General features: G+C 49.0%; 1 protein-coding gene across 5 annotated transcripts in view; it reads left to right on the forward strand.

Annotated features, from left to right (window-relative positions):
- The window catches only part of ACSL6 (acyl-CoA synthetase long chain family member 6), a 61,404-nt gene that overhangs the window by 21,944 nt on the left and 19,664 nt on the right, over positions 1-19,796 (forward strand). For 3 of the 5 annotated variants that reach the window (XM_032156500.2, XM_032156505.2, XM_032156503.2), the window contains exons 5-15: positions 230-331; positions 836-935; positions 1,494-1,672; positions 2,855-2,887; positions 4,255-4,306; positions 12,794-12,867; positions 14,541-14,618; positions 16,109-16,243; positions 16,651-16,785; positions 17,865-17,960; positions 19,247-19,319. In XM_032156500.2, coding sequence (XP_032012391.1) covers positions 230-331; positions 836-935; positions 1,494-1,672; positions 2,855-2,887; positions 4,255-4,306; positions 12,794-12,867; positions 14,541-14,618; positions 16,109-16,243; positions 16,651-16,785; positions 17,865-17,960; positions 19,247-19,319 — 1,057 coding nt within the window. Of the gene's footprint in view, positions 1-229; positions 332-835; positions 936-1,493; positions 1,673-2,854; positions 2,888-4,254; positions 4,307-12,793; positions 12,868-14,540; positions 14,619-14,675; positions 14,754-16,108; positions 16,244-16,650; positions 16,786-17,864; positions 17,961-19,246; positions 19,320-19,796 lie in introns of all 5 variants that reach the window. The other 2 variants (XM_032156506.2, XM_032156502.2) reach the window with 1 other exon arrangement.

Below are 19,796 nucleotides of genomic sequence, written 5' to 3' on the forward strand. Positions count from 1 at the left end.
GCATGCACCTGTAATCCCAGCTACTCGGGAGGCTGAGACAGGAGAATTGCTTGAACCTGGGAGGCAGAGGTCGCAGTGAGCGGAGATTGTGCCATTGCACTCCAGCCTGGGTGATAGATCAAGACTCCATCTCAAAAAAAAAAAAAAAAAAAAGAATCCCTCCTGGGGATCTCCTTCCCCAGTTGAAGAGTCCTTGTTTTCCCATCACTTCCCCCACATCTGTGTGCAGGTGGCCGACAGGGCTGAATTTCTGGGGTCCGGACTTCTCCAGCACAATTGTAAAGCATGCACCGATCAGTTTATTGGTGTTTTTGCACAAAATCGGCCAGAGGTGAGCATCCACCTTGACTGGTTTTAGAGGGATTCGTGGGGTAGGGGTTGGCTACCATGGAATAGTCCTGCTTTCACTGTTTGTAGGGCCCAGGACAAAAGAAAAAACAGAGACCCTTGGGCTATGCCACCACTCCTCTTCCCACCCTGGCTCTGCCCCTCATCAGCACTGGCCACCCCAGCCACGCTCCATCCACACCCCACCCAGCTCTACAAACAGCTGCCCCTTGAGCCAGTGGGGAGGAAAGACCTGAGGAATAGGCTCATGTGGGCCATGGAACTGTCCTTGGGGGCAGTTTAGACATGAAATCCAGGAGTTACAGAATTCTCTGGGACAGGCGTGCTCCAGAAGGCTGTGGGTGAGCAGACACAACCCATTAACCTCATGGATTCCTTGCCACAGGCATAAAGCTTAGAGCAGGGACCCTGGTTACCTGGGTCTAAGGGCAGGACAGCCCTCTAATCTCCCGTCTTTCCCCACCCCCTGCCTTGTCTGTCTCCCTAGTGGATCATTGCGGAGCTGGCCTGCTACACATATTCCATGGTGGTGGTCCCGCTGTATGACACCCTGGGCCCTGGGGCTATCCGCTACATCATCAATACAGGTAAGCCCACTGCCACCCCACCCTGCCACTGGCAGCTGGCCCCCAGCCTCCAGCTTCTCAGGTTATGCTGATTGTCTGACACTCGTAAGAGGCACTTTGCTCTCAGAAAATACTAGGGGCTTACACTGTGGTTCCTGAGTCGGCTTCCTGAGTCAAGCTGTCCCCTGTCAGACTTCACCCGAAGGTTCCTTCTACAGGGCTCAGCTGCTAAGAAGGAGCCTCTGCAACAGCCTCCACACAGGGTACAACCCTCTGAAGTTCATGAGAGCTTAGCACAGATGCAGGGGGGTGGTAAATATCTCAAGCAGACCTGGGACGATGGGGGCAGAGCCTGGAACAAAGGGGAGCTTGGAATCTGCTTGAGGAGGTTTCCTGGCCTTCTGCCCTTGGTTCTGCCCAGGACCCATGGCACATTCCTCTGTACACGAGGCCTGTCTTATGTATTTATTTACACATAAGCTATGGGCACACAGCTCATGGAAGTGCTTCCTGGCACATGCTGCCTGCACTCATGGCCTGGGCCCACATGGCCTGACTCTCCTTGATGGCCCCCTGCAGCGGACATCAGCACCGTGATTGTGGACAAACCTCAGAAGGCTGTGCTTCTGCTAGAGCATGTGGAGAGGAAGGAGACTCCAGGCCTCAAGCTGATCATCCTCATGGACCCATTCGAAGAAGCCCTGAAAGAGAGAGGGCAGAAGTGCGGGGTGGTCATTAAGTCCATGCAGGCCATGGAGGTGAGGGTCTGCTTCTGGGCTGCTTGCTGGGCTACTGCTGGCTGATCACCAAGTCAGAACTTCTGGTTATCTGTCCCTCTCATGCCGTGGGGTGGCTGTGTTGGGCCCGCAGGGTATATCAGTGTCCAGACAGGGCAGGCTTTGCAAGGGATGGTGGTGCGTGGTGGGGTTGGTGCCCACAGGCATCCTCTAGGAGATAGGCTCCGTGGCTGGGTCAGTTAATCCAGCCTGGCACTAGGCGCTGACTGGTGGACTGTGGTGCCAGCTTACCTCAGAGGTACTCACACAGCCTCTGGAGCTTCCTCATTTCCAGCTAGCCTCAGCCTGTCTGTGTCTGAGGACTATAGACATAGTCCAGGAGTCTGGGAGAGCTTCTTGCAAATGTGATCCAGACCCCCAGCGGCCAGCAGAACGGATGTTTCTGTGCCTGGCCTCCCCAGAGACATCAGGTTGGTGGCAGTTTGTGGTCTGCTGGGGTGACACAGGACATCCTGGCCTCCAAGGCCTCAGGCCCTGCCCAGTAGCAGCTGACCCCCCACTATGCCCTACTGGATCTAGGCCCCAGCCCCTCCTTCTCCTGCTTCCCCGTGTGCTCCCCACTCTACTGGTAGTGCCTCTGCATTGTACCCCTCCCTGGCACTGGCAGCTGACCTACACTGGCAGCCCCCACCTGCCCCACTAGCACTGACTGCTCATCCAGAAGCCTAGTCCACCCAGCTGCTGCATCCTGAGCATGTGCCCAGCCGTGCCAAGAACACTTTAAGCCCAACATGCTCACACTCGGATTGCCATTGTACAGGTGGCGTGTGCACTTTGCTTAGCCTCTCCCTGGGGCTCGGGCTCCCTGTCTGTAATGTATGGGGTGGCATAGAACCTCTAGTCACCCTCCCTGTCTACCAGGAGCCTCAGGCTTATGTGTCTGTCTGAGAAGAGGCCACTGAGGTCGTGTCTGCCATGACCATCTCAGTGGCCTTTTTGGAATCTTAAATTCTGGGATTGGTGCAGGAGTGAGGCCTACTGAGCTGTTTATTCTGATTTTGTGTGTGGTGTGTGTGTGTGTGTGTGTGTGTGTGTGTGAGAGAGAGAGAGAGAGAGAGAGAGACAGACAGAGACAGAGGGACAGAAAGAGAGAGAGAGTGAGAGAACTGTTGAGCATTTAAAAACAGCATTTTCTTCTTTCAGGACTGTGGTCAAGAGAATCACCATGCTCCTGTGGTAAGTGAACCGGCCTGCACGTCTTTATTGAGCAAGATGGCGTGCAGGGCCTGTCCTCACAGAGTCCCTCACTGTGCACATAACAGCACCTCTGTGTTAATAAGCAACTCCTGTGTGCAAGCCAGGAAATGCCCACTTGGGTGTCCAGGACTTCTGTGGGCCGAGGGCCCAGGGAAGGACCTGGAACAGGAGTCAGGTATTTGGGAGGGAGAAAAAAGAGCTGCCAATTCTGGCCACCCTTGGTTCTTCAAGTAACTTCTTTGGGAAGTCTTATTTTCTCCCTATGAATATGGCGAACTCTCCAGAAGATGCAGTAGACAGAAGCAGCAACAGAACCAGAAATGGACTCTTGTGCCAAATGGGCTTGTGGCATCTGCTGTCTTTGTTCATCTTTGCTTTGTGAACTGTTCTGTGCGTCATCCCCATGTGATACTTGCTGGGGTTGAGCCACAGTGAGGACAGCTGCCCTCCGGGATGGGCCATGTGGGGGTTTTCAACTTTCTAAAAGGCATATGGCCTCCAGGCCTCCCTCCAGCTCAGTCCTTCCCTCTCCCTTCACACAGGCCTGAGCAGGTCACCCCTGGCTTCTTAGGGCACTGCATGGGTAGCTCCTGGTGTTTGCCCATCTCCCACACATCAGGGCTCAGTCTTAGAGAACCACTCTCCCATCCCTCAGCACCCTTTCTCTCTTCTGCCTCTGTGCCTGTGCCCAGGCTGGTTCCTCTCCCCAAAACACCCACCCACACTTCATCTGGAGAAATCTTCCTTGCCCTTCCGTCTCAACTCAACTGTCACCTCCTCTGGGAAGCCATCCTCTACATGCAAGCAGACTTGGTGGGCTCCTTCTGGTGACCCCAGACTATGTGTCCAGTGCCAGGGCAAGGGCTGATGCAGAGCAGCCTTGGTGACACAGTGGGCAGCTCAGTACCCAAGCCACACATGCTCCCAAGCTTAACCCCAGATACTTGGGAGAACATGAGAAGGAGGGAGGGAACTGGGTCACATCCACTAGAAAGGTCAGAGCTTTGGTAGAGACTGAGATGTGGCCACTGCAGCCCAATCCCACCTAGGATAATTCAGCCCAGGCTCAAGTAGGGGAGGCAGTGGGACCAGATGTGAGGTTGGTGGGACAGATTAGTGTTCACACCCCAGTTAGGTTTCCTCAGCTTCTTTTTCTTTTTCCTGAGCGCTCACCTGCCCACCTTTCTGAGCGCAGCACACAGGAGCATGCAGGCGTGCCCAACACATGCTCACACCCACATACAGCATACATATTATGGGCCTGGCTGTTGGGGGAGCCCAGGCATCTTGGGCCCTGGCTGGCCACACTGGGTCTCCCTAACACACTCCTCTTCTCACCCCTGCAGCCCCCGCAGCCTGATGACCTCTCCATTGTGTGTTTCACAAGCGGCACGACAGGTAAGCAGAGGCACGCAGATCCCCAGCCATGGCTACCTGCACCCTTCCCTGGTGGCCTAGCAGGTGACTGCTGGAGTCTTTGATACCCTGTTTGAAATGGGCTGAGCCTTGTCTGGTGCCTGGCTCCAGGCACTGAGCCCCTCCTGCACCTCCCAGTGCCCGGCATAAGAGTGGCCAGATGCAGATGGACAGTGTGCATTGGGAGGTCCAGTGTGTGGGCTTGGCACCTCCCAGAGCTGAGTCAGCAGAGTCATGGGCAGCTGGATCATGTGCTGAGGGAAGGTCCTTTCTCACTGGCATCATTTCTCTCTGGTAAACAGCTCTCACTTCCCTGCTTTCTGCCCCTTTGTGTTGGGGACTGAGGAAAGAGTGTGAGGTTTGGCGTCTGACAGCCTTGGTTTGAGTCCTACCTCCACCGTTTGCTGAGGGACTATGAGCCAGTCATTTAACTTCTCTGCCACCACTGTCCCCAATTTCTCATCTGCCATGAGAGTGGCTAAAGGTGCCAAGTGGGAGATGGGACAGTATGTGAACGGGCAATGCAGATGCTCTGCAGGCTGGGGCTGGTGTGCCATGAGCAAGGCTGTCAGGCAAAGCACACAAGCAGAAATGACGCCCTCTGTGCTTGGAACTGACAGAGGAGCACACACATCAACAGTGGCAGGAATAATCAAGGAAGGCTTCCTGGGGGAGGCAGAAAGCGCAAGAGGACACAGCACAGGCACAACCCTCTGCATTTCTATAGCATGCTGTCCACCCTCTCTCTGCACCACTGGGGCCTCAGCACAGCCTGTGAGGTGAGCAGGACTGTCACCAAGACTGCTTGCTCCAAAGGGACACCATCAGCAAGTAGAAGCACCAGGACCTGTGCCCTGCTCTCATAATTCCCAGGCCAGAGCCTTTTCCAGTGCTGCCTTTCCATCTCATCTGATGACGTGGATGTCACTTGCCTTGCCCTAAATGGGCAGGAAGTCTCCAGCCTTCTTTTTCCAAACTGAGGATTGGCCCATCTTGATGACAGCTCTCAGTGGGCAGTGAACTGGGGCTCTGCATGCCTTCTGCAGATGCAGCCTCTAAGGCATTTGACAGACCTGTGACCAGCCCTACAACCAGGATTATTCATGTCAGTGGATCATGATAAATATGCTTTATTGAATATAGATAGATTTTTACCATTAACTCACATGGGTTCAAGGATTTCCACCATATTCTACTAAACTCTGTCAGAAAAATAACAACACAACCCTTCCTCTCCAGGAGCTGACATCCAGAGCCAACCCAGAATTCAAAAATGCCCTTCAGGCTTATGTTGCTTTTTAAAGAGCAGTTTCCAATGTCTTTTTGTCTTGAGATTTACAATGTGAATTTTTGGTGACATGGTTTTGGGGAGCAGGTCATGGCTATGGCCTTACTTTTGGACCTGCCTTCAAAGTGTGCCTTCAGCCTTTTAACAGGTCACTTGGTCACAGACATTGCCCTTGGATCTGGAGAAAAACTTCGTGATGCAGAAATGTGCTATTGCCTGGCTGGGGAGGGCAGACATCATGTCCAGTGCTTTTCCAGACTGTAGGAAGCTGAGCCATCCTGCTCAAGCTCTGTGTGGTGGAAGCAGAATGTATGGGGCTTGAAACATAGGCTATGATTTACTTTCCCAGACCTCCCACTCCAAAGCTATGGCTGGTGCCTGGGCAGAGCTGGGGGAGTAAGCAGAGCTCTGGCCTGATATCACCCCGCCTGGCTGTGCACTTGGATTTCCTTGGCTTTAGGCTAAGCCCGTGCTGTGCCTCTTGTACTCATCCTCTTGTCGGGCACATCAGCCTTGTGTGTCCTCAGCATCACAGCCCAGATACAGCTTCCCTTAAATGATGGCTCCCAGCCTCATCAAGGGCCACATTGTTCTTTTCGTGGGGAAAGATGGAAAATATGATCTGAACCTGACATTTGGCCCATGATTCTGGTGGAATCATTCCAGGAAGATTTCCTCCTTGGCATGCGGTGGAAAAAATCTGTGGAGATTCCTAGAATAAGTCAGTACTTTGAAGTCCCTATTCAGGCCAAAAAGGCCTGGGAGGTGGTGAGAGCTTGTGGTCTGTCTGTACCCAGTGATGGCTGAGGGGTGGGCCTGTGGTTTGCTGTTCATTTCAAAATAACTCTTAGCTGGACTGGAATCTGAACCCATTCCCACCTCTGAAAAAAAGATAATATGTGGGTGTAACACAGCCCAGTTTGGGAAATTGGGTCTCTTGAATGATAGTTAGGATGTTTTATCCTTGTGAGTTCATATACCTTGTCTTCCCAGCAAAGAAAATACAGTGCTTTTAAAAAACATAACTTCCAGTCTATGTGTTTTTAGTACTCTTTTTCTAATTCATCTATATTCACTCATTCAGCTCATTTTTGTGAGTACCCACTATGCATCAGACCTAGCATTGGGTGCTGAGGGCATAGGGATGGAGAAGACATAGGTCTGCACCCGTGAGCTCCCGGCTTGTGTCATCAGGCAGTTACAATATGATGCGGTCACTGCCTTGAGGTCTGCATCCCTGGTGCATGGGTTACCCGGCCACCGAGAGATCAGTACAGCAGGACAGAAAGGATTCCCAGAGGAAGTCAGTCTAAACATAGTCCTGAAGGATCGGTAGCTGCAGAAGCCAGGGAAGGGCATTCCCTGCAGGAGAAAGAGCATGTGCGGAGGCCTGATGGTAGCACAGAACACGCTGCTTTGAGGGAGTTTCGAGAGGAAAAGAGAAGGCCCAAGGCACGGCTTGAGGGCACGAGCACGAGGGAGATGATGGGACAGGAGTTCCCACTAGAGGTCAGGCAGGAGGGGCTGGACAGGCTAGAGGAGAACAAGGTCTGTCAGCATTGTCTGTGGTTAAGTTGTAACTGGAGGATGTCACCATGAAATGACCTGCTGGTGCTCTTGACAAAGGCTGGTCCTCCCAGCACTTCAGGAGGCCATGGTGGGCGGATCACGAAGTCAGGAGATCGAGCCCATCCTGGCTAACATGGTGAAACCCCATCTGTACTAAAAATACAATTAGCCGAGTGTGGTGGCACGTGCCTGTAGTCCCAGCTACTTGAGAGTGGAGGCAGGAGAATGGCTTGAACCTGGGAAGCAGAGGTTGCAGTGAGCCAAAATTGCGCCACTTCACTCCAGTCTGGGCAATAGAGTAAGACTCCATCACAAAAAAAAAAAAAAAAAAAAAAAGCTGGTCCTGGGGCGTGGGGTAGAGGAGCTGGTTGCTGTGGACTGAGGAGCGAATGGGAAGTAAAGATATTCATTCAGTACAAGCATGTGTGCACTTCTTTCAAGAAGCTTGGCCATGCCACCAAAAGTCATGCTCCATCATATTCATAGCAACACTGTTTGTAATAGTCAAAATCTGGAAATAATTCAAATGCTTATTTGCTTACAGTAGAACATTATGCCACGATGTTGAGCAAAAGAAACCAGGCACAAAAGATTGTATGATTTCTTTCATATAAAATTATAAAACATGATAAATTACCCTGTGGTTTTACAAATCAGGATAGGCGGTGTCTTCTGGGATAATGGCACCCTGGAAGGGTGATAAGGGAGCCTCTGGGACGCTGGTGATGTTCTATGTCTTGATCTGGGTGCTGGTTGTATAGCCAAGTTCACTTTGGAAAACTCCATTGAGCTTTACACTTATTTGGGCACTTTTCCATGTGTGTGTTATACTTGAGGAGAAAGTTGTGGTTTTTTTTTTTAATAGTTGACTATGAAGGTATGGCAGAGAGCAAAATTGGCAGCTGGTGGAGCCAAGGGCTTTGGGGGAGGTTTGTTGCTCTTCTGGAGATCCTGGAAGTGTTTCTTATAGCAGAGAAGGGGCCACTGGAGACAGAGGAAAGAAGAGGATGCTCAAGCACCAAAGCCCCCAAAGCTTTGGTGTGGGTGGGGGAGAGAGGAGGCGTCCAACTACCAGGGAGGAGATGGCCCTGCTAAGAAGGAAGGGGTAAGAGCAGAGTCTGGGAGGCCAGAAAGATGCGGGGAGTCCTCTGATGGCTTCTGCCATCTTTGTGGAGTGGGAGTCAGAGTCCTGGCTGAGGATGAGAAGAGTCTAAAGGGGGCATGTGTTGACAGTTTCTGGGAAGAGAGCCCCTCTGGGACAGAGGCTATGAGCCTCGGGGGCCGCGCTGTGGAGGGAGCAGGAAGGATGGCAGCTGGATTGGCTTGGTGGGGTTTTCAGAATGGGATCCTTGGGGAGGCCCAAGAGCTAAAGCACTTGACAGGAGAGTGACTGAAGGGAGGGGCACAGGAGTCAGCGTGGGAGGGAGGGAGGGATGAGAAAGAAGATAGGAGGGGAAGGGCCACAGGTCTGGAGTCATATGAAAGCGTCTCAAAGCATGAGGGATCAATTCTAAGCGCTGGCTGTGGGGCCGGGAGGCTGAGGGAGTGGAGGCCATTTAAATTGGAGCATCCCTTCTGTTCTAACTGAGGATGCCCATGAAAGCCCAGGCATATACAGTCATTTAGCTGAGCATGTAAGTGCCCATCATCCCCAGAACTGTGGCTACTCAGAGGTGGGCTTTCTGGGGAAAATGTTCACCGTGACCTACTCGTTTTGTGACCTATTTGGTTCAAGACCTGAATGAATGTAGACATAAAATTAAATCTCAGCACTCCTGCTGTACAGCTTTAGAATTACTTAACCTCTCTTAAGCTTGTTTTCTTGGGTATTAGATGAATACATTTAACTTACTGCATAGGGTTGTTTCAAGAAATAACTGAGTTAGCATGTATGAAGTGCCTAGCACAGTGCCAACGTTAGTGGGTGTTGAGTACTTGGCTACTATTATAGTTATTATTTCTATTCTTACTAGCCCTCAAGTCTGATTTTTTAAAAATTGGTGGATATGGGATTGATAAAGGTAAGACTCAGACCTAAAGATTTGAGAGCCTTTAGCAGGAAGACAAACACTTTACCTGCATTATGAAACTTCCAGAGAATGTCAGTCACCAGTAACTATTATAACCCACCTTTGACTATTTAAAAGCAGAAACAGGCAGCCAGAATCCCCCAGCTGGGTGGCCCAGAACTGTCCCCAAACCCACTTCCACCCCTGCAGGAGAAACCTTGAGCTCAACTCCATCCGCAGTTGCTGTCACTTGGAGCCAACATCCAACCAGGGCAGATGGTCACCCAGCAAAATGCCTTTCTACATAATAGCCACGGGAGGCCTGCCCAGGAACACTGACCAAAGCCAAGATGTCATTGGCAGAATCTAACGCTTGGAGAGTTTTTCTTTAGTGGCTAGAGAGAAAATTAAATACAAGAATGGTCAGCTTATGAGTGGATGATGGGAAATAGACAGTGGGTCTCATACTGCTGAGACACTGGTGGCCTGGGTAGCCAGCATCTCTTACTGATATTGCACCAGAAAAGGAGAAAACCAGGGAAAATTCTGCAATTTGATTCTGCAACCTTTCAGTCTTCCCCCACAATTTGTTGCCAACATTCACTTCTTCTTCATCCTTTGGGACCACATGTAGAGACAACTTAAAGAAATAATTTGGGCATGTCTGGGAATGTTTTAAAATTCCATATGCCATTAGACACGTATAAAATGGCATTCATATCCACAAGAAAACTAAAGGACATGAACTTTTCTCATCATGTTGGAGAAGAAAAGGGCTTATCTAACCAACTGGAATTGAATAACTACTGCTGTTGTATGTGTTTTGGCTTGAACTGAATGGAGGCTTTAGAATTTCTTTTTTATCAATGAAGACAGTTTTCCCTTGAGATTCTTGCACCATTCACCCTGAGTTCTCTCAAGCATGAACAAGTTAGCCAACTTTGCAAATCCAAAGCTCTGTAACACGGGACTCTATTTCATGACACCTCTGATTTCATACCTAGTGTTTGGAGATATTCCTTAGAAATTTCCAGATCCTAAGAGTCAGTGGGAGGAAATCCCACAAATTGGGAATACTTTGTGGGCCCAGGTACTCTGTGGGTTTTGTATATGAGACAACTTGGATATTTCTTAATCTGAGCCTGGATTTGAGGAAAGATGTTAGGATGAAAGAAGGGTAGGCAGAGATAAAGTTAGACCCCATGGCACTTTTTCTTTTCAAAAGGAAGATATTTTGACAGCTATTTATTAGAGAAATGTAACTTTTTAAATCATGTCATAATCTTCTGTGTCCCCAGAATCACCTCTGTGATTTGCAATATGAGTGGAAGTGCCAGAGTGCAGGTTAAAATCCCATCCGCCATACATTTCAGTCAAACAGATGTGTCTTGTCTCTTGAATTCAAAGATTGGACCATGCCTGATGCTCTTATCTCTGACAAATGGGTCAGCAGTAAGTTGAACAAGTAGGCCTCCTGGGCTATAATTATGAGAGCAACTTTATTTTTATCTCCATTCGTGCCTTTAAATTTGTGCCGCGGGGGTAGTTCTTTTTCTGCTCCTGGGCAAAAACTCAGGCATCTTGTGCCTTTTCTGGTCACTCTCAGTTAATAAAAAGTCCTATGGACATTGCTAGTCACAAACACAGTCTTAATTCAGAATTACATGTGTCAGTCCAAAATAGGAATCAGTACACTTCACTGAGACTCCTTCCTCTCCCGAGTGAGGGCTGGCTGCAGACTTGGTAAGGAGGGCATGGTCCTCCTCTCCTCTGTTCCTCTCTGATGTTTTTCCTTCTCCTCCAGCTTGCTAACAGAGGTTTCTGCCCTCTCCTACCAGGTTTGAAGTGGGGTAGGAGAATAAATAAGTGGACTATGAAAGTTGAAAGATGGTTTTGGGCAAACGTCTAAAACTCCCTCTGCTTGATGGCTGCCTTCATGAGCACTCTTGATTTAGGTGATGCCCTTCCTTGGGTTGCCTGCTGCCTGCTCCACTTCAGCTTCTGCCTCTGGTGTACTCTTGATTGTCTCCCCTCATGGGCAATGGTCCTTTTGCCCTGGCAAACTGGTCTCATGGATAAGATTTCTTGCACCCCACCATTCCCACCACTGCTCTCTGAGACTGATGTTCCTTCTGTAGACTCCATATCCAGACTCCCTGGGATTAATTTGTTTTTTTTTTTTTTTAGTTTTACAACCACAGTCTTCTTCATCTTTCTCACTGGGCCTCCTAGCTGCAGGGAGCACAATCAGGCGCTTCAAGTGATCCTGTAAGGGGCTGAGTTAGCTCGGGTGTTAGGTTGAGACTGGGAGAGAGGACCCTTCATTCCTCCCTTTGATGGGCTATGACTCAGTGTAGCTGTCTCCAAAGATAAAAAAAATTCTCTCTCTCTCTCTCTCTCTCTCTCTCTTTCTCTCCCCACCCCCTCATTGAGGCAAATTTCACATAGCATAAAATCAACTCCATTTTAAAGTGAGCAATTCAGGGGCATTGAGTACAACACTCTCTTAGTCTCTACTCAGCCCTTTTATTGCCTCATTCACGGTGAGGTTTCCAAAGTTAACATGTTGGCTCATTTAATGTTTCCTGCGTAAATTCTGCCTGTAGTCTGGCCCCTCACTTTTGCATTTTGCAGCTATTGTATCTGCTGCCTCAGTGGAAACGTCTGATTTAACATCTTTGGCTGCCTCAGTGGAAACTAATTTAACATCTTTCATACCTAGATTATATCTTTAGATCTTGTAGAAGCCTGTGAGGTGGGCATTACTGTCCCTATCTTACAGGTAAGGAAACAGAGAGGAACAATGGCTTGCCAATGTTATGCTGGCAGTGAGTGGCAAGGCTAGGATTTGAGCCCTGTCAGATCTGTCTGGCAGGAACTTTGGGATTGTATCTACCCTGACGGGAAATGGTAGCCAAGTTGGCCTCCCCAGCCTGCTGTGCCTGGGATCCCTAGCCACCTGTACCCTCTGAGTCATCCTAGCAGCCCCTGACTTCCTCAAGGGCCCAGAGAACTAGGCCTCACGAGCAGTAGTGAAAGGTCATCTCAAAACAAAACAAGAATATTTGTGTCCCATTTCCGCGAAGGAGCAGGCAGGAAGGACTGCCCAGCCCTCTTGGATCTCCAGCCTGGCCTGAGCCTGGGGCCTTTCCAGGTGCCAAATGCAGCAGAGAAGTCCTCTGCCATCAGAGTTGGCTACTGGACTCAGGAGACCAGCCCCACTCAGGCCCAGGGACTAGTACAGAGCCCTTGCTGTACGTAAGGGGACTGGGGGCTGAGAGCCTCTGCTCGTGAAGGAAGACGGGAGAGGATAAGGCACAGACCACAAGCAGCTGACCCTTCAGGCCTTGAGGCACCCCTCCTGTGCAGCCATGTCACCTGTCTCCTGGTCCCATGCTGCTGGGAGCCTAATGGTAGGCTATGTCTATAGAAGTTGGTCCCTGGAGCAGCATTCATCTGCCTGTAAGTCTAAAGGTGGCTGAAGACAAAGGCCAGAGGCTTGGGTAGACAGCCTGGGTGTCTGGGACTGCCAACTTGGGCACTGTTCTCAAAAAGTGGCCCTTGAGTTTCCAACTAATTTGACTTCTTGCTTTCTTTTTATAGGGAACCCAAAAGGTGCGATGCTCACCCATGGGAACGTGGTGGCTGATTTCTCAGGCTTTCTGAAAGTGACAGAGGTGAATAAAGTAGAATTACTGTTGCACGTGTCTCTTGAGGACAACCTCAAGCCTCAGAGTATTTTTTGTATTTGTTTGTTTTCTTTTTATTTTTTTTTCCTGATATAATCTGGGCTGCCATTCACAGGCAGGAGTTTCTGTTCTTATTAGAGCAACCCCACTTTTACCATCACTTTTCACTCCAAATACTGAAATGATCCATACATGACAAATATTCAGTTGATTTCTGGGAGTACTAAGATCCCAGAAGGAAAAGCATGCAAACCTATTTTTCCTTTCTAACTTCAAATAACTTCGAAAATTGATATACCTATGGTTTTGTGTGTACCTTTATTTAGAAAGTAATCCTTAATAACTTGTTTTTCGAAGGTCAGGGTTTAATTCAGTCATTTTGTGTTTAAGGACTACTAGAGTCTGAGAAACAACGGCAACTGCTAATTTATAAGGCTGTCCTTAAAGGTAAATCTAAAATCAAAAAAGCTTTGATATCTTGGCCTGACCAAAGCATGTTAGCATTTTATAACTGGCTAACAAAGGAGGACTTTTCCCACAAGTGGTGAGTATGTCCTGCAGTTTCCTTCAGCATAAAGGAGTGTATCTTTTCAAAAACGTTTGGCTTTTTCTCCACTGTGGAGAAAGTCACTCTCCACATTCATGGTAGATGGCATTATAGAGTGTGTGCCCCAAACGCTTAGTAGAAAACTGTGAGAGACAGTTTATTTTAGTAGAAAATTGTGAGAGAGAGTTGGTGGCTGAGCCCAGGTCAGAAGCCAAGGTTTGCCCAAGCTGGCCGAAAAGCCAGCACAGGAGAGTGAAGGCCTCTGCAAAGGGGTGGAGAGCAGGGAAGTCCAGCAGAGGAGAGCACCTGGAGGCACAGCCCACCTGGATCCCAGGCCTTGTGCAGGGCTGCCCTGGCTGGAGTAGCCCCTGTCCCTACGGTCATTTCCATCTGTGAGATGTGTCCTGGGCCCTCCCTTTGCTGGCGGGGCACAGCAGGGCTCCCTGTCAGCGTTCCCTTTAAGGCCCTGGTTCCAGGGATGGCTTGTGAGGCCAGGCTCAGCCAGTGTTTGGGATTTGGCCTTGTCTCCTCCTCTGGCTGGGGCTCGTACCCCAGCCACAGTTGCGTAGACTTAGGAGTCTGTGGGCCCCTTTCTCTGGAAGGACTAGAAAGTGCTGACTAGCCAAGGCCTTCTGAATCCCTGCCCAGGTAGCCCAGGGATCCTGGAGAAACGGGGTGTGGGGCAGGTCCTGCAGGTGTGGGGAGGAAGGGGAGAGAGCCCGGCTAGCGCTGACTGACTGCAAGTGAGGGGCAGGCCCTCAGAGAGGAGACTTCCCTGCGGAGCCCACTCTGCTGGTTTCTGTGTGCTTCATTTGGCTCTTTGCTTCTGCAGATAACCTAGACCCACTGACGCTGCGACCTAACACTCCGCTTCCTATGCTGCCCTGTCTCTCTGTCTCTTCTCTCTGCACCTTCCCCCTCCCTCTCTCTCTCCTTCTCTCTCATTTCTTCTCTCTTTCATCTCACCTCTCTCTCTGTTCTCACCACTCCCATTCCCCTACCCCTCTTCCTGTTTGCCCTCCAGGACCATTTTCTCTTTATTGTTTTATGATTCTCTTGTCGTCTTCCTGTCAGTGTTTCTTTCCTTTCTGTCTCCCATGCCCGTCGCCTGCAGAAAGTGATCTTTCCGAGACAGGACGATGTGCTCATCTCCTTCCTGCCTCTGGCTCACATGTTTGAGAGAGTAATCCAGGTAAGACGCCCACCTGACTGACCGGGCCTTGCCTGGGCTCCTTCTTTTTTCTTACAGAGTCAGTGGGCTCCCACTTGTGCGGATGTGCACATTTCCTATTTGCCTTTAGCACACATGTTTGAGCGAATGGTGCAGGTAAGGCCCTGGCATCAGGGAGGCACACTCTGTGCCTAGAACCCATAACCCTAGCGGGTGTCACTTGTCACAGGTGGCATGAAGTAGGACCAAACTGCCCTGTCCTCAGAAGGTACCATAGGGGTCAGAGGGCTCAGAGGACTTTAGCCTCCCCACTTGTCCCTCCTGGGAGCATTGTTCAGGGAAGCCCCCAGGCCTGCCCTGTCTTACCCATGGACACACTCAGCTGAGAGAGACCCCAGCTGATAGCATCTTCTCAGGGAGCATTGCAGCTTTGCAGAAGGGCTTTACCATTCAAACTCTGTGCAGTACAGCTCCATTTATGACCAAAACACTTATGTTGCATAACTTTTACAATTCACAAACTCCTAAAAGAGAAAACAAAAGAGTAAAGTTGGGGAATGAAACTGGCATGGCTCCTCAGGCTGCAGATGGGGACTGGCCTGAGGCTGGCCCTGAGACAGGCCTTGTGGAAGTACAGAGAGAGTGGGAGGAGGAATCCATATGTGATTATGGAGACAAGGAATTCTCCATATATGTGTCACTCAAGCGACCAGTGTATGAAAAAACTGTGTCTTCTAGGCCTTTCCCATTTTGCCTTGGGGGAGGTCTTATGTAATAGTGCAGGTAAGGCCCTGGCATCTGGAGAGCATGCTTTCCAGCTTTCCAGACCTGGATTCAATGCCAGCAATTACTGTAAATTAGTTTTGTGACCCTGGGCAAGTTATGTAACCTCTCTGAGCTTTGTGTTCCTCACCTGTAGAAATGCCACTTCCCTTACAGGGTTGCTATGAGCATTAAAGAAAGGAGCATATATAAGGCCCCTGCTGTACTCCTAGTCCCATTAGGAACCAGCCAGGGGCTCCCCCTTGGCCTCCCACTAAACAGCACCCACAGCCAACTTCAGCAGCATCTCCAGTACTCATGGGGCCTACACACCTTCACCTTTCCAGAATTCCCTGGGGAAATCCAACGACCCTAAGACCTGGAACAGACCCATTAGTAGGCTGTAGTACATCTCAAAGACCTGAGTCCCCAGGGAGGCCCATGCCCAGGGTTTGGGAGTAGGTGAGGGGGCACACGCCAGTGAGAATGGCTGCTTTGGCATCTCCCAGAGGCTCAGGATTCCACTCCATCTTCTGCTTCATCTCCTTGTGCCTGAGTGGGACTTAGTTGGAAGGTGAGGGGATGGGGATCACCTCAGATGGCATTTGTCAGTGTCTCATGGCAGCAGCCAGAGCTGGGTCAGTGGGTCATGGGTGCCCTCCATGTAGGGCAGCACTTTGGACAGCTTTGGACTATAGCCAGCAGTGACCACCCTAAGGGAATCCTCCCTTCCTGTCCTGTCTTTCCAGTCTGTCGTCTATTGCCACGGAGGGCGCGTTGGCTTCTTCCAGGGAGACATCCGCCTCCTCTCAGATGACATGAAGTCTCTGTGCCCCACCATCTTCCCTGTGGTCCCACGACTGCTGAACCGGATGTACGACAAGGTGAGTTCTGCAGGGAGTCTTCAGCCAGGCTCAGGGGCTGCATATTTGCTTGTTTGGACAGGGTCTGGAGCCCCTGGCAGGCTTTCAATGCCTCCACCACCAAGTCCTGGAACTTGTCTCCTGTCTTGTAGTTCCTGACTCTTTCTCATTCTTCCTTCTCCTGTTTTCTTCCTATTCTCCAAAAACCCCTGTGGCAGAGATTTTTTTTCAGGAACTTCCATCTTCACAGCATGCCTGGACCCTGGCAGTGTTAACCTTCAACTCAATGTCACACATTCAGTGACCTCCTACAGGGGTAAAATGGAACATGGCTTCTCTGCTGGCCAGTCTGGGCCTTATTCCTGGGGGATATGTCTAGAAGTGAGACATTCAGGCTCTGACAGCTGCTTCCAACTTGTGTTCCTCAGATCTTCAGCCAGGCAAACACACCATTAAAGCGCTGGCTCCTGGAGTTTGCAGCAAAGCGTAAGCAAGCCGAGGTCCGGAGTGGAATCATCAGGAATGATAGTATCTGGGATGAACTCTTCTTTAATAAGATTCAGGTAAGAAAATGAACAAGTGATTATAGAGTGACATCTAAGTATCCAACAGGTGACCTTACAGGAGACCTGGTGAAGTTCATCCCAGTGCCCTGTAATCATGTGAAATAATAACTCTTTTGCTCATGAAATCAAAGCTTAAGCTACGATTGAAATTTTAAACTTAGACATTTTTTATTTTTGGAGATACGTTACATTTGAGATGAGCAAGAAGAAAACCTACTATGGATAGTAGGTCCCTTGATCTCCACAGGCAACAGTGTGGCTTTGCCCTTGGGTAGTCAGATCAGTGCTCCGCTGAGAAGCTCCTGGGCCCTGAAGGTTCTCTTGCCCCTCCCTATCATCCTGGCCATGGTGGCTCTCCAGCAGCATGGTTCTAGCCAAATGATTCAAAATCTTCTTTTTCCTTCCTGTGTTCTGTCCCTTTAATATCTCCCACACCAGGCCAGTCTTGAATTACTTATTTCTGTGCCTCCTCAAAAGTTTTCAAGCTCTGCATTATCCAAGGAATCTGTGGTTAATTAGTAGCATTATTCATTTTTTTCTTGCTACTCTGTTTTTAGTTATGAAAATTAATATTTAAAATATCTTGGCTCAACTTACATAAACAAAGTGTTTCAAGTATTCTTTGTCCTCAGCAGTACATAGTAAATAAAGCATGGTATTAATTTATACATGAAAAAAGGCAATGCCATTAAAATGGAAATTGGAAGAAATTGTCCTAAGTAATTGTTTTGGATTCTTGTCAATGATGGGAGAGTGAGGGAACAGCTGTGTATTTTAAGGAAGGGAGAAGAACTAATATTATAGAATGCCACCCAGACTAATGGTACTTATATCAAAAGGCATAAAAGAATTGGTCATATGGTGGATTGAGTCGCAGAGCTGATTGTGTTTGTCATTAGAAAGGGGAAGGAATTTCCTCAGCTCGTGTGTTGTACAACCTCAGGCCTTCTTTCTGATCCCAGCCCTAGCATCCAGGTAGGACCCAATTGTTGGATGTTGACCTTGGATGAAACCCAGATGGGCTGGACACCATCTCAGACATCACAAAATTCAGCAGCTCTTCTTTCTTCCCACAGGCCAGTCTTGGTGGGTGTGTGCGGATGATTGTTACTGGAGCAGCCCCAGCATCACCAACAGTTCTGGGATTTCTCCGGGCAGCTCTAGGGTGCCAGGTATTGTCATTATGTGTCCTCCCTTGGGAACAGCAGGAAGTTCGTTAGGGCAGGAAAACTACTATACCCTCTACTGCTCAGAGAAAGAACCAGGGGACAAGATTTTTGTGAGACAAAAGCTCCCTCCTCTGCGGAGGAAAAAACTCAGAGCCAGTGAAAACCAGGATGGCATTGCCACATTCTGGAAAGCCCAGGTTTATCCACTCTGGGAAATTCTTTTATCTGGACCTTTGGAAGTTTTTCACAAAGGGCAAAGGGATCAGACAAACCATAGATAGATCATCAACGTGCTGGAGAATCTGTACCACACCTATACTGCATCTCTACCTGCTTCAGCCTGCAAAATATCTTGCAACCCAGAAAAGGAGAACAAGGAAGAAAGCCCATTTATGTGTTATTTGATCTATTATGTTTTGTCATCTCTAAAAGTTTATTTCTTCATTTTCCATTGAACTTATATTTATTAAGTTTCTGCATATGTAGGGTATCATAACGTGGTTGTGGCTGACAGATTTGAAGTAAAGTAGACCCATCTTTTTCATAATTGTGCATGCTTACATTTTTCTGCTTTAGAAGCCTTGATCTTTATTCACTGTGCTCCTATTCCACATCAGCATGGCCTGACCACTTCTAAAGGCAGACACTCCCACATGGTGTATTCATGCAAACAGGTGGGGCTCTGGAGGGGAATAGCTTATGGAGCCAAAATAAAACACAGAGTAGATTTTAAAATGTTTATTTTTAATTCATTATTATCCGGATGAAAAGTAGATCCAGTGGTTGAAAATAGGTCAGAAATCTTTACCCTAAACTATATAACCTTATCTACTAAGTGTCTGTGATAAAAATAGCACTTCTCACGCCTGTAATCCCAGCACTTTGGGAGGCTTAGGCGGGTGGATCACGAGGTTAAGGAGATCGAGACCATCCTGGCTAACACAAATTACCGGGCGTGCCTGTACTCCTGTATCAGGGTGAGGCAGAGAATGGGTGAACAGAGGTGGTTGGGTGAACCAGGCCGGGTTGAGCAGGGAGTCACGCTAGAAAAAAAAAAAAAAAAAAAAAAAAAAAAAAATAGCACTTTTTGCAACCGAATGTGGCCGTGCTTGTCGTCTATGTTCAGTTTCACCTGGAGTTATCTACCTCCAGAGCACCTCCCTCCCTCCATCGCCCTGATCATGAAGCAGTCAGACACACTCAGTGGGAGGTTAGCTGTCTGAAAGGGGTGGCCAGTCAGCTCTTGGAGGGTGTGTGCCCACAGTGTGGCTTCTGTGTTTTGTTTGAAGGTTTATGAAGGTTATGGCCAAACTGAGTGCACAGCTGGATGTACCTTCACCACGCCTGGCGACTGGACCTCAGGTAGCACGAGCTAGAGATATGGGACTGGCTCACAAGGCACTGCGGAGTAAAAGCAGCCAGCTCTAAAACTCCCTCATGGAAAGTAAATTTGCATGGGTACTTAGGAAAAAAGCAAAAGAGATAGAAGAAAAACATTAATGGTGGTTATGTCTGGATTGTGGCATTGTGAATCTGTAAACACTCTTGAGGTTTTTCCCTTTTTTATTCATCCTTAGCATACTGGAAGAATCTGGTCTAAATTTGGTGAGTAATCCATGGGTTACCCACTACCGCCCTGCTTTCCCTTGGCCCTGAAGGATGAATCTCCTCAGAATGAGGGTGTGGATGAGAGCTGTTCCTTTTTGAGGTTGCCGCTGCCTTTGAGACATTGATATCACAGGAGAACGTAGTTCTCAAAGGGCCTCTAAAATGGCTCTTTAAGAAACAGTACTCTGGCCACTATGAACCTGCCTGTCCTTTACACGTCATGTCCAATTC

This window comes from Hylobates moloch, unplaced genomic scaffold (genome assembly GCF_009828535.3).
Source record: "Hylobates moloch isolate HMO894 unplaced genomic scaffold, HMol_V3 SCAFFOLD_6, whole genome shotgun sequence".
NCBI lineage: Eukaryota > Metazoa > Chordata > Mammalia > Primates > Hylobatidae > Hylobates > Hylobates moloch.